The sequence below is a fragment of the Heterodontus francisci genome, chromosome 18 (assembly GCF_036365525.1).
Source record: "Heterodontus francisci isolate sHetFra1 chromosome 18, sHetFra1.hap1, whole genome shotgun sequence".
In the NCBI taxonomy this organism is placed as follows: domain Eukaryota; kingdom Metazoa; phylum Chordata; class Chondrichthyes; order Heterodontiformes; family Heterodontidae; genus Heterodontus; species Heterodontus francisci.
In genome coordinates, this window is record NC_090388.1 from 65,304,454 (window position 1) to 65,319,655 (window position 15,202).

Genomic DNA, 15,202 nt, shown 5'->3' on the forward strand with positions numbered 1-15,202 from the left:
GGGCAACCCCCACCCAGCCTGCAAGAAGCCTGTCTGGTTTTACCAGCGGTGGTGGGCAGTTAATTGGCCACTTAAGAACATAAGAACTAGGAGCAGGAGTAGGCAATTCAGCCCCTCAAGCCTGCTCTGCCATTCAATACAATCATGGCTGATCTCATCTCGGCCTCAACTCCACTTTCCTGCCTGTTCTCCATAACCCTTCAACTCATTACTAATTAAAAATCTGTCTATCTCCTCCTTAAATTTACTCAATGTCCCGGCATCCACTGCACTCTGGGGTGGTGAATTCCAATGACTCACGACCCTTTGAGAGAAGTAATTTCTCCTCATCTCTGTTTTAAATTTGTTACCCATTATCCTAAAACTATGACCTCTCGTTTAGATTGCCCCACAAGAGGAAGCATCCTCTCTACGTCTGCTTTGTCAATCCCCTTAATCATATTATATACCTCAATTAGATCTCCTCTCATTCTTCTAAACTCCAGAGAGTAAAGGCCTAAACTACTCAATCTCTCTTCATAAGACAAACCCCTCATCTCTGGAATCAATCTCGTGAACCTCCTCTGAACTGTCTCCAATGCAACTACATCCCTCCTTAAGTAAGGAGACCAAAACTGTACGCAATACTCCAGGTGCGGTCTCACTAATGCTTTGTACAGTTGCAGCAACACTTCCATACTTTTATAGTCTATTCCTTTAGCAATAAATGCCAAAATTCCATTTGCCTTCCTTATTACCTGCTGCACCTGCATGCTAGTTTTCTGCGATTCATGCACGAGGACACCCAGATCCCTCTGCACCGAAGCACTCTGAAGTTTCTCTCCATTTAGATAATTTGCCTTTCTATTCTTCTGACCAAAATGGATAACCTCACACTTATTCACATTAAATTCCATCTGCCAAATTTTGACCCATTCACCTAACCTATCCATATCCATTTGTAAATTTCTTATTCCTTTATTGCAACTTACTATCCCACCTATTTTAGTGTCATCTGCAAATTTGGCTACTGTACCTTTTATCCAAGTCATTAATATGAATTGTAAATAGTTGGGGCCAGAGGACCGAACCCTGTGGCACCCCACTAGTTACATCTTGCCAACCAGAAAAGAACCCATTTATCCCGACTCTCTATTTTCTGTTGGTTAGCCAATCCTTTATCCAAACTAATAAATTGCCCCTAACCCCATGTGATCTTACCTCGTGTATTAACCTTTTGTGCAGCACCTTATCAAATGCCTTCTGGAAGTCCAGATATACTATATCTACAGGATCCCCATTATCCATTTTACTTGTTACATCTTCAAATTAGTCAAACACGATTTACCCTTCATAAAACCATGCTGACTGATGGATTGCGTTTTGACTTTCTAAATGTCCTGCAATTACTTCCTTAATAATGGATTCTAACTATTTCCCAACGACAGATGTTAAACTAACTGGTCTTTAATTTCCTACTTTCTGCCTCCCTCCCTTTTTGAATAAGGGCAATATATTAGCATTTTTCCAATCCACTGGAACCTTCCCTGCATCCAGGGAATTTTGGAATAATATGACCAATGGATCCACCATCTCTGCTGCCACTTCCTTTAAGACCCTAGGATGTAGGCCATCAGGCCCTGGGAAATTGTCTGCCTTCAACCCCAATAGTTTGCTCAGTACCTCTTCCCTAGTGATGATGATTGTTCTAAGTTCCTCCTTTTCTATAACCTCTGCATTACCTGTTACTATTGGGATGGTACCAGTGTCCTCCACCGTGAAAACTGATTGACTTAGTGTCTCCGCCATTTCTGTGTTCCCCACTATTAACACCCCAGTCATATCCTCCAAGGGACCAACATTCACTTTAGCTACTCTCTTCCCTTTTATATACTTATAGAAGCTTTTGCTATTTGTTTTTATATTTTGCGCTAGTTTTCTTTCATAATTTACCTTTGCTCATTTTATTACTTTTTTGGTGTTGATCTTTAAAAGTTTCCCAATCTTCCAGCCTGCCACTGGCCTTTGCAATATGGTATGCCTTAGTTTTTGTCTTTGTTATCCTTAAATTCCTTGCTTAGCCATGCATGTTTTTCCCCCTCTTAGAATCTATCTTCCTCTCTGGAATATATTTTAGTTGGGAGGAATTGAATATCTCCTTAAACATCTGCCACTGCTCATCAACTGTCTTACCTTTTAGTCTTCCTGCCCAGTCCACTAGGGCCAAATCTGTCCTCATGCCTATGTAATTACCTTTGTTTAACTCCAGAATGCTAGTGTGGGACTCCAGTTTCTCGCCCTCAAACTGAATTTGAAATTCTAGCATGCTATGATCACTCTTCCCTAGAGGATCCTTAAGTATGAGATCATTAATTAATCCCACCTCATTACATAATACCAAATCTAGAATAGCCTGCTCCCTGGTTGGTTCCACAACATATTGCTCCAAAAAGCAATCTCTAATGCATTCAATGAACACTCTTTCGAGGCTACCCTTGCCAATTTGATTAATCCAGTCTATATGCATATTAAAATCACTCATGATTATTGCCTTACCTTTCTTACAAGCCCCCAGTATTTCCTGGTTTATACTGTGCCCCACTGCAGAACTAATGTTTGGGACCAATAGATTACTCCCACCAGGGATTTCTTTCCCTTGCTATTTCTTATTTCTACCCAGACTGATTCTACGTCCTAATCTCCAGTGCCTATATCATTTCTCACTACAGCACTGATCTCTTCCTTCACTAACAAAGCTACTGCCTTTTCCTTCCTGCCTATCCTTCTGAAATACTGAGTACCCTTGGATATTCAATTCCCAAACCTGGTTTCCCTGCAACTACATCTCAGTAATCGCCACAAAATTACATCCATTTGTCTCTATTTGCGCTGTTTACTCATTAATTTTATTCCAAATGCTTTGTGCATTCAGATACAAAGCTTTTAAGTTTGTTCTATTGTTAAATTTCCCTACTCTTGTACGATTCCTTGGTGCAATATGACGTTCACACATTCTGTCCTTACCTTTTATTTTCTGGTAACAATCAGCCTCATCACTAACCTGCACTCCTACCTTCGTTAACTTTGACTTCCTATTTTTCCATGCAACTGAACAAAGGTTGGTGGAGTTGCGGATAGTGATGAGGATTGTCAGAGGATACAGCAGGATATAGATCAGTGGGAGACTTGGGCGGAGAAATGGCAGATGGAGTTTAATCCGGACAAATGTGAGGTAATGCATTTTGGAAGGTCTAATGCAGGTGGGAGGTATACAGTAAATGGCAGAACCCTTAGGAGTATTGACAGGCAGAGGGACCTGGGCGTACAGGTCCACAGGTCACTGAAAGTGGCAACGCAGGTGGATAAGGTAGTCAAGAAGGCATACGGCGTGCTTGCCTTCATCGGTCGGGGCATAGAGTATAAAAATTGGCAAGTCATGTTGCAGCTGTACAGAACCTTAGTTAGGCCACACTTAGAATATTGCGTGCAATTCTGGTCGCCACACTACCAGAAGGACGTGGAGGCTTTGGAGAGGGTACAGAGGAGGTTTACCAGGATGTTGCCTGGTCTGGAGGGCATTAGCTATGAGAAGAGGTTGGAAAAACTCAGATTGTTTTCACTGGAACAACGGAGGTGGAGGGGCGACATGATAGAGGTTTACAAAGTTATGAGAGGCATGGACAGAGCGGATAGTCAGAAGCTTTTTCCCAGTGTGGAAGAGTCAGTTACGAGGGGACACAGGTTTAAAGTGCGAGGGGCAAAGTTTAGAGGGGATGTGCGAGGCAAGTTTTTTACACAGAGGGTGGTGAGTGCCTGGAACTTGCTGCCAGGGGAAGTGGTGGAAGCAGATACGATAGCGACGTTTAAGAGACATCTTGACAAATATATGAATAGGAAGGGAATAGAGGGATATGGGCCCCGGAAGTGCAGAAGGTGTTAGTTTAGGCAGGCATCAAGATCGGCGCAGGCTTGGAGGGCCGAATGGCCTGTTCCTGTGCTGTACTGTTCTTTGTTTGTTTGTTTGTTTGAACCCTCCTCCCCACTATTTAATTTAAAGCCCTTGCTGCAGCCCTAGTTATGCAATTCACCAGGACTCTGGTCCCAGCATGATTCAGGTAGAACCTGTCCCATCGGAACAGCTCCCTCCTTCCCCAGTACTGGTGCCAATGTCCCATGAATTCAAATCCATTTCTCCTACACCAATCTTTGAGCCACGCATTTACCTCTTTCATTTTATTGACCCTGTGCCAATTAGCTCGTGGCTCAGGTTGTAATCTGGAGATGATTACCTTTTTGGTTCTGATTTTAAATTTAGCCCCTAACTGCTCATATTCCCTCAGCAGGACCTCTATCCTCATTCTAACTATATCGTTGGTACCTACGTGGGCCACAACAACTGGATCTTTCCCCTCCCACTCCAAGTTCCTCTGCAGCCCAGATGAGATATCCTGAACCCTGGCACCAAGTAGGCAACACAGCCTTCGGGACTCTTGATCCTGGCTACAGAGAACAGTGTCTATTTCCCTAACTATACTATCCCCGATTACGACTACATTTCTCTTTTCTTCCCCCCACTTGAATGGCTCCCTGTACCACGGTGCTATGGTCAGTTTGCTCATCCTCCCTACAGTCCCTGCTCTCATCCATACAGGGAGCAAGAATCTCGAACCTGTTGGACAAGGACAAGGATTGAAGCTCCTGCAACACTACCTCCTGGATCCCTCTACCTGCCTCACTCATAGTCACACCCTCCTGTCCCTGACCACTGGCCGAATTCAAGGTAGTTAATCTAAGGGGTGTGATTGTCTCCTGAAACACAGCGTCCAGGTAACTCTCCCCCTCCCTGATGTATCGCAGTGTCCGAAGCTCAGACTCCAGCTCATCAACTCTGAGCCGGAGTTCCTCGAGCAGCCAACACTTGCTACAGATGTGGTCACTAGGAATCACAATGGGGTCCACCAGCTCCCACATCATGCAGGTGCAACACATCGCCTGGCCCTGCATCTCTATTTTATTTAATTAGATTTTAATTTGTTTTTTAAATTTCCGACTGGTCTTTAGATTTTAATTTGTAAAATATTTCTCCTATTCACCTTTAATCTGAAATCAACTGAGAATAGGTAATGCAACTAGCAGTTACTTACCAACCAATGAACTTGCAGTTTTCCTGTGATATCACTCTTTGTATTTCTGTCTTTGTATTTCTCATCCACAGCTGTTACATAAGTTTCTAAATTCACTTGAAAAAGCCCTTCAAAGCACTCCTGCAGGGTATGCAGAGACCAAGTGGGCCCACATCAGAGACGCCATGTATGACTCAGCAATGACCACCTTTGGCAAACGTGAGAAGCAGAATGCAGACTGGTTTCAATCTCATTTTGAAGAGCTAGAACCTGTCATAGCCGCTAAGCGTACTGCTCTGTTGAACTACAAGAAAGCCCCCAGCGAGTTAACATCCGTAGCCAGAAGCGATGCACAAAGAACAGCCAGGCGCTGTGCAAATGACTACTGGCAACACCTATGCAGTCGTATTCAGCTGACCTCCAACACCGGAAACATCAGAGGAATGTATGATGGCATTAAGAGAGCTTTTGGGCCAATCATCAAGAAGATCGCCCCCCTCGAGTCTAAATCAGGGGAAACGATCACTGACCAACGCAAGCAAATGGACCGCTGGGTGTAGCACTACCTAGAACTGTACTCAAGGGAAAATGTTGTCACTGATACCGCCCTCAGTGCAGCCCAGTCTCTACCAGTCATGGATAAGCTGGACGAACAGCCAACAAAATCGGAACTCAGTGATGCCATTGATTCTCTAGCCAGTGGAAAAGCCCCTGGAAAGGACAGCATTTCCCCTGAAATAATCAAGAGTGCCAAGCCTGCTATACTCTCAGCACTCCATGATCTGCTTTGCCTGTGCTGGGACGAGGGAGCAGTACCACAGGACATGCGCGATGCCAATATCATCACCCTCTATAAGAACAAGGGTGACCGCGGTGATTGCAACAACTACCGTGGAATCTCCCTGCTCAGCATAGTGGGGAAAGTCTTCGCTCGAGTCGTTTTAAACAAACTCCAGAAGCTGGCTGAGCATATGTCTACCCTGAGGCACAGTGCGGCTTTCGAGCAGAGAGACCCACCGTTGACATGCTGTTCTCCCTTCACCAGCTACAGGAGAAATGCCGCAAAAAACAGATGCCCCTCTCCGTTGCTTTCATTGATGTCACCAAAGCCTTTGACCTTGTCAGCAGACATGGTCTCTTCAGACTACTCGCAAAGATCGGATGTCCACCAAAGCTACTAAGTATCATCACCTCATTCCATAACAATATGAAAGGCACAATTCAGCATAGCGGTGCCTCATCAGATCCCTTTCCTATCCTGAGTGGCGTGAAACAGGGCTGTGTTCTCGCACCAACACTGTTTGGGATCTTCTTCTCCCTGCTGTTCTCACATTCGTTCAAGTCTTCAGAAGAAGGAATTTTCTTCCACACAAGATCAGATGGCAGGTTGTTCACCCTTGCCCATCTTAGAGCAAAGACCAAAGTACGGAAGGTCCTCATCAGGGAACTCCTCTTTGCTGACGATGCTGCATTAACATCCCACACAGAAGAGTGTCTGCAGAGACTCATTGACAGGATTGTGGCTGCCTGCAACGAATTTGGCCTAACCATCAGCCTCAAGAAAACGAACATCATGGGACAGGACGTCAGAAATGCTCCCATCCATCAATATCAGCAACCACGCTCTGGGAGTGATTAGATCGATTAGATCGAGATACAGCACTGAAACAGGCCCTTCGGCCCACCGAGTCTGTGCCGAACATCAACCACCCATTTATACTAACCCTACACTAATCCCATATTCCTACCAAACATGCCCACCTGTCCCTATATTTCCCTACCACCTACCTATACTAGTGACAATTTATAATGGCCAATTTACCTATCAACCTGCAAGTCTTTTGGCTTGTGGGAGGAAACCGGAGCACCCGGAGAAAACCCACGCAGACACAGGGAGAACTTGCAAACTCCACACAGGCAGTACCCGGAATCGAACCCGGGTCCCTGGAGCTGTGAGGCTGCGGTGCAAACCACTGCGCCACTGTGCCGCCCTTGATGTAGCAACAGTGAAGAAATGACACTGCAGTTCCATGTCAGGATGGTGTGTGGCTTGGAGGGGAACTTGCAAGTGTTGGTGTTCCCATGCAACTATTGCCTTTGTTCTTCTAGGTGGTAGAGGTTGTGGGTTTGGAAGGAGCTGTCAAAGGAGGCTTGGCCTACTGAGGCTCAACTATCACCAGTAACCTGTCTCTCGATGCAGAAATCAACAAGCGCATGGGAAAGGCGTCCGCTGCTATGTCCAGGCTGGCCAAGAGGGTGTGGTAAAATGGCGCACTAACATGGAACACAAAAGTCCGAGTGTTCCAAGCCTGTGTCCTCAGTACCTAGCTCTATGGCAGCGAGGCCTGGACAACGTATGTCAGTCAAGAGCGAAGTCTCAACTCATTCCATCTCCACTGCCTCTGGAGAATCCTTGGCATCAGGTGGCAGGACCATATCTCCAAAGCAGAAGTCCTCGTGGCGGCCAACATCCCCAGCATTTACACCCTACTGAGCCAGCGACGCTTGAGATGGTTAGCCATGTGAGCCGCATGGAAGATGGCAGGATCCCCCAGGGCGCATTGTATAGCGAGCTCGTCACTGGTATCAGACCCACCGGCCGTCCATGTCTCCGCTTTAAAGACGTCTGCAAACGCGACATGAAGTCCTGTGACATTGACCATAAGTCGTGGGAGTCAGTTGCCAGTGATCGCCAGAGCTGCTGGACAGCCATACAGGCGGGGCTAAAATGTGGCGAGTCGAAGAGACTTCGCAGTTGGCAGGAAAAAAGACAGAAGCGCAAGAAGAGAGCCAACTGTGTAACAGCCCCGACAACCAATTTTATCTGCAGCACCTGTGGAAGAGTCTGTCACTCTAGAATTGGCCTTTATATCCACTCCAGGCGCTGCTTCACAAACCACTGACCACCTCTAGGTGATTACCCATTGTCTCTCAAGACAAGGAGGTCAAAGAAGAAAGAATTCTTCTCTCTGTTTTTACTTCCTTAAAATACCCTCCCTCTCTCTCTCTCTCTCGCTGGTTTCCGACTCTGTTCCTTTTGGAGCGTTTATTAAAGCTCTGTTCCCACTGTGTTTTCTCTCTCACTCTCTGATCTCCCACGGGCCTTGATTGGCCTGGGGTGGGCAGGTTATTTCTCGCCCCCACCGCGTAAAATTGCAGCAGAGCAGGAAAGGCATCGGGAACGGCCCCCCACCCCCCACCTCCTATGCAATTTTGCAGTCCCCCCACCCCGCCAGGAGCCTGCTTGTTGGGGGGCCATAAAATTCTGGCCTTGATCTCATCCAAACGTCTACTTCTCTATCCTAATACTTGCCAAGTTCTATTCACCCGTCCCCTCTGTGCTCACTGAACTACAGTGTCCACCAACACTTCAATTTTAAAATTCATGTATGGCCTTTTCCCTTGTTCTCTCTGTAACCTCCTCCAGCCCTATACCCTCTGAGAACTCTGCATTTCTCCAATCCTGGCCTCTTGTCCATCCCTACTTCCTTCATCCCATTATTGGGGGCTATCCTTTCCTAAATATTTCCAGCTCTCCTCCTTTAAGATGTTCCTTAAAATCTAACTCTTTCACCAAGCTTTTGGTCACCTGTGCCATTGTTGCCTTCTTTGGCTCAGTTTCAATTTTTGTCTGATTATACTCCTGTGAAATGCCTTTGGGATGCTTCATTATATTAAAGTCACTGTGTAAATAAAAGTTGTTGTTGTTAATACTTAGAAGCCAGTAAGAAGGCTCATGCTACACCTTCACATGAAATAGCTGAGCAGGGCACAGCCAGCTGCGTACATGTCATTGGAAAGTGCACAAAGCAAAGCAGGTTAAGAAAATGAAGTGTAATTCAGGGAAATTAGTCAGCTGTCTGTTGAGGGAAAAGAGTGTGTGAGAAGTGGATATGGTTAAAACAAAAGTATTAGCAAAGGCAACAGGGTAGGCGTCAAGAAGTAATAAAGGAAGTTTGGGGAGGAGAATAACCAAAAAATTAGGAAATGCAGGAAAACAGTAACTAAACAGTAACTGGGAGCTACAAACTGATTGTAACTGAGTAGGAGACAGCAGCTGGAAAGAGAAAGAGGAACTAAGGAAGGCAGCCTACAGGCCCAGCCACATTAAAGGAAGATGCCAACAGTCAACCTCAGTTACTTATATTATTGGACAATAGTCTATGTAGCTGAGGCTTGCAAGTATAAAATGTGCAGATGCATGGGAATGCCAGCACCTGCAAGATCCCCTCCCGAGTCACACACTATCTTGAATTAGAAATGTGTCGCTTTTCCTTCACTGTCGCTGGATCAAAATCCTGGAACTCTCTCTCTAACAGCACTTGTGAGTGTTTCTACACTGCATGGACCGTAGCAGTTCAAGAAGGCGGCTCACAACCATCTCAAGGACAATTAGGGATGGGCAATTAATGTTGGCCTTGCCAGCAATGCTCATATCCCATGAACTAATATATAAAAAAAGTGGTTTTGTCCATGGCTGTTGGCCATTCCTTCAGTTCAGTTTTAGTTGTATCAGAGGCAATACTCGACTCTCTTAACAATTTATTTGTGTTCTATTTGAACATAATTCTTTTAAATAAATCCAACTTGCTGTTTAAGCCTGCATGATATAGTTTAACAATGTGAGCTCTGAATTTCAAAGGGATTTTCTCAGTCACCTGGTGTAGCGTTGGCAGGAAACTGAGGGACACCAAGGGGAATAACAAACAGTTGTTTCTGCTGTTTCTCAAGTGGTTCTACTAATCTCTTGCTGAAGTTATGGTGGGAGACCATGGCAACGTAGATGGAATTTGAGAGCTGTGGTGTTTTTCTATCTATTGGAGAGAATGCGAGAGTATGGTTGGTAAGCCATATGATTCCTGGTTTGAAATATCCCAATAAATTGCAAGTTTTGGTCCTGAGGCACATTAATCCTGCTCATGACACATTTGGGATGTAAGTTTCAAATCATGGGCAACAAGGATTTGTTTATGCAAACAGCTGTCGTCTGTGAACATGAATAAAAATATTTGGGAGAAAAGCCTGAATTGCAATTTATACATTCCAACAAATGCAATAAAAAAATTGTTAAATATTGCTGATTCAATTATAAGAACTTTGCATATTTGTCAAACAAAACATTCAGACAGGACATGGCAAGTACAGTGTGGGTTCAAGTCATACTTTAGAGACTAGAGCACATAATCCAGGCTGACATTTTAGTGTCGTACTAAGGAAGTACTGCACTGTTGGTGGTGTGACCTTTTGGATGAGATGTTAAACCAAGACTCTATCTGCCCTCTCAGATGGATGTAAAAGATCTCAGTGTACTATTTGTAATAAGAGCAGGGGAATTCTCCACAGCATCCTCGCCAATATTTATCACTCAACCAACCTCACTAAAACAGATGTTCTGGTCATTTATCTCATTACCTGTAGTGGGAGCTTGCTATGTGCAAATTGGCTGCCGCATTCCCATGTTGCAACAGTACTACACTTCAAAAGTACTTAATTAACTGTAAAGTGCTTTGGGCATCCTGAGGTCATGAAAGGAGCCTATATAAATGCAATTTCTTCCTTTATGTTCTGTAGAATTCCATTTGCACCTGAATGGAATTTAATGGAGTTTCTTAGAAGGACAAAAAATAGCTTTGTTTCTTAGTCTAAATAGCTGTAGTTACCATTGTTGAATCAAATGCATGGAATGCAATCATAAATCCCACTTATACTATTCACATTAATATGTAGCAGGATACTGCGTGACATAGCTATACTTACCTGGATGTTGCAAAATATATCTTTGCCTCCATAATCAGGACCATAACGTGTGAAGTCTTCGACACTAAGCTGAAGAACAAATGGAAAGGTTAACGAGTACACATCACAAATCATTTAACAAAGATCGATGCATGAACTTTGATGATATAAATAGCTATTACTGACCTCGTTCTGAATAAAGAGAACAACAATCTGGGAACCTTGGTTAAAAATTGGTTTCAGGAATGTATGCAGCTCATGGTTTTTAATGATATGACCTTTGTATGTTGGACTTTTCATATTCCATAAAGAGCTGAAAGTGAATCACAATACATTTCAAAGGAGGTTTTTGTAAGTATTTTCATGCAGATTCAATAAAGAATTCACTTAAAATATGAATTGTTTAATTCAGAGAAAAGGGAACTCATTTGCATGTTTTATTTGGCAATGACCCAAATGATCAATTAGATTTTTTTATTGTACCTGTCAAATCAAATGCATGTACAAAATAAAGTGAAAGCCTTGTATATCAAGTTCTTCTGAATATTTTCTTGAATTATAACTATATTGGAAGACTAGACGTTGTGATTTGACCTTGAAAAAGACGGTCTTGAAATATGACTGTCCCTTGACAATACAATGCTACAGTGCCAAAGTTCTAACAAGGCCACAGTATTTCCCCATATTTTTAACACCAAGGACAATGTCTAGCCTGTCGTCACTTCCCCCCGCCGCTCGCGGCAGGATTAAAATTTAAATATGTTAATTTATTTAAAGTGATGAATTAAATACTTACCTGCTCCCACCGTCGGTCCCGGTGCAATACTCGTCCGGAGATCCGATGTGGGACACTGATGGGGAAGGGGGAGCAGAAGAGTATTTCAGTGCGGGAGGGGAGGGGGGAGCAGGGTCAAAACAATCTGATTGGTGTCGAGGATGGTGGGAAGGGGTTGAAGTGAAAAGTTCATAAAGTTTGGTGGGGTGAAGGTCAGGTACACAAGGTAAGTATTTTGTCGGGGGGAAAGGGCAAGGAATGAACTGTATGGTCATTGGGGGTGAGAGAGGGACTAGAAACATTCAGTTAATTTTTAAAATGAAATTTAAAAGGCGTATATCTTTAAATATTTAAACTAAATTGAAGGGCTCGAAACATTTTTAAAATGGCGTTGGCGCCTGCAGTGGGTGGGGGGGCGGTCCGCCCCAGTCTTTTAAATGAGCCGCCATGTTTAATATCATGGCAGCTCTGTGATGAGCAGTCCACACAAGCAGACTGCCATCTTTGAAGCTCACCGGCGATCTTGGTTGCGAGCATTTAAAATCCAGCCGCTTGTTTGGTTCCACTTATCTTTGGACAGAATGCAGTGTCATGTATCACATTGAAATAAAGTTAAAATCAGTTTCCCTTGATATTAAATATAATGCAATTATAGCTACATATTTACACATTTAGTTTGCATTTATCTCTTGTTACGACTGAGGCAGGAGGAGTGCACTGTCTCCAGGGGTCACAACATATATTTAAATGTTTACCCAGTTACCAATACGGCCAATTATATACTCTATTTTATTTCAGAATAAAATCCACCAACCAGGTTTCTTTAATCAACAACAGAATTATCAACTTATTATAAAACAAGTCTTATTCAGTAAAGATGCAAAGCATTAACACACAGATTGAAATATGAAAATTCCCATCTAATTTAGCCTAAAACACACACACACACACACTCACACACAAAGGAAAAATAAAGAAGTTTTCTCTGCAGAGATCTCTTTACAAAAAGCGACAAAAAATACTTTGGCCAAAAACGTATTAATTCTTGAAGGAAAAGGATAAGATATGGAATGATATCAGTTGTCCCTTTCTTATGGCATCCCACATACGCATTGATGACTGTCACTGGGATCGTTTTGGAGCACGCCTATTTCGGCGACATCAAGGATTAGTCTGACAGGCTTTCCAAGAGAAATGTTAGCTATCACACACTGGATTCTCAGGATTTCTCAAAGAGGTGGAGAAAGGATGAACTGGGTGCTTCTCTCAGCAGCTGTAATCCCAACTGACTCAAAAAATTCAAAACGAAACCAACTCTTGACCACCATAAATTTTGACATGTCACTTCTCTGTAAACAACTCCCCCTGGTCACCAAAGCTCCTGTTGTGTATTTAGCTTAAGACAGGTGACATCCAGTAAGGGTTGTTTTTAACGGCTCAAGTCTTTCCAGTGACCTTTTAAAAAAAAATCCAGCATCGATGTAATCTCTTTACCTCCAAAGGAATCCATTTCCACCATTTTAAAACATGAGTCCTCACAAAATATTAAAAAATGTAAGTACTTTCATACCACTGTCCATATTTTTTCAATATATGTTTAAGTGGCTTGTGATATTTTTCATTTATCAGAAGTAGCTCTCACAAAAGAAAAGGTTGGCAACCCCTGCTCCAGAGTCTGCACCAAACACACTCTTCCCCATCATACTCCATTGCTTTGTTAACCCTTATTTCCCATTCTCCTGCATCTTACCATGATGAGATGGAAACACATAAGTCTGTCTTAGAGCAACAAATTTCCCAGAGCTTTATTGCTTAACAGCTCACTATTATTTACATCAGAAACACCCCAAGTGACCAACAAAGTAACATTACCAATGCGGTGGCCTCTGCTCATGGCCACTCGTACGAGTGCCTCCTTTGTGGCTGAGGATGAGGTGGAGGCAGACTGCTCACTCATGCCTGTCTGGGACTGAGATGCCCGTGGCGGTTGACCTTGTGGTGGGGGTGCTGGGGAGCACCTTCAAAGGCTGCTGCACCAGCATTACTGTAGGGGCAGCCTCTGTAACTGGGTGTGATTCTACAGATGCTTCATCCATCGGAAGGGGCATAGAGGCAGGTAATGATTATGGAGCCCTGTGAGGGGTTGCCGCTCATAACCATCTGTCTTGTCCTTAGCCCTTTCATGATGCCCTTGATCGCTGGAGGGGACCACCAGCTGGGGTGCAGCTGGCATCCACTCCATGCTTCTTTGAGCCAGTTGTGCAACTGACTGGTCAATGTTGCTGATTGCGGCATTCTTCCTGTGCATGTCAGTGCACTGTTCCTGCATCTACTCTGAGTGCTGCCACATATGGTTCTCCATGAGGTTGGCCATTCTCTCAGTGGAGGAGCGCTTGTGCTCAAAGCACTGAGACATCGTAGAGCATATGAGATGAATGGACTCCTCCATTCTTGTTCCATTACTCCACAGTGCCTCAGGTAACTGTGACATGTGAGCGCACATTTCCCTCTGATTTTCCGGGTAGCGGTGTCTGTTTCATGACATCTTAGGATCTGCATCTCTGCCCTGATGAGCAGGGCTGCACCTCTCCTCCATCCTCCGAGGGGGACTGGCCACAGCTGACTCTACCTCTCCTGAATCCTCCAACTCTGATGTGATGTGCATTTCACCCTGTGCCGCTGTTTCTAATACCGCTCGAGGACCCATCAAGATGTGAGTATCTGCGCTGGTGGAGGGTGCACAAGAAAGATGTGATGGTGCAGGCTCCGATGTATCTTTGTCCTCTGACTCCTCAGGAACTTTTTGTCGTTGCGTGGACTCCTCCCCCTCTTCGGCTGGCCCTGTGAAAGACAGAAGAGAAGATGGTGATGAGAGATCAGGACAGTCAACAGATGCTCGCGCTGCTAAATGCATTGACAGCTCGTTGCATGGGGAGTATTGCCATGCATCCCCTGAACCTGGAGATGTTGAGATGCATTCACCCTGTCTATAGCAGACCCCTGTTTCTAAATCCCCAACGTCCCTATGGCTTGACACTCTGGCCACATCAAGGGCCAGCTCCTCAAAGTGCATCAATGATGTGAGCTGGGGCACCCCACCATCCAGGCCTATAAGGTGAAGAAAGATGTTATTAGGACAATGCCTCCTTCCCTCACCACTCGCAGCTTTTCAATTGCATATGCTGCTGCAGTCTGCACTCCACCCTCCTGTCCAACGTCACTGGGGTTCTAACCTATGCTTATGGGTCATCAAGGCTGATGAACACACATCTCTCCCACGGTTGGGAGAATTCTATGTGTCCTGAGGATGCCCTTTCTTTTGCACTCTGGTGCCTGCTGACCAGGAGGCATGACATCTTGGTCTATCTTTGGACACACCTGTCCAGACGGTCATTGAAATGTTTCTGTCACCGCACCCAGTTTCTCCTCATTACTCCTGCTGACCTCGTGTCACTTCCTGCCATGCCCTCTTTGTAAGCCTTGCTTTCCTTTCTGTTGCAACTGGCAGGAAACAGGATGTTTCTGTGCTCAGTCACTGCCTTTAGCAGCACCTCCAGTGAGGTGTCCGAAAAATGGGAGATTACCCTGG

At 44.5% G+C, this 15,202-nt stretch overlaps 1 protein-coding gene across 1 annotated transcript in view; it reads right to left on the bottom strand.

The window, feature by feature from the left end:
• Positions 1–15,202, bottom strand: part of LOC137379878 (V-type proton ATPase subunit S1-like) — a 78,372-nt gene that overhangs the window by 46,002 nt on the left and 17,168 nt on the right. The window contains exons 2-3 of the mRNA XM_068051278.1: positions 11,025–11,151; positions 10,860–10,928 (exon numbers count right to left, since the gene is read on the bottom strand). Of these exons, the coding sequence (XP_067907379.1) occupies positions 10,860–10,928; positions 11,025–11,151 (196 nt within the window). The remainder of the gene's footprint in view (positions 1–10,859; positions 10,929–11,024; positions 11,152–15,202) is intronic.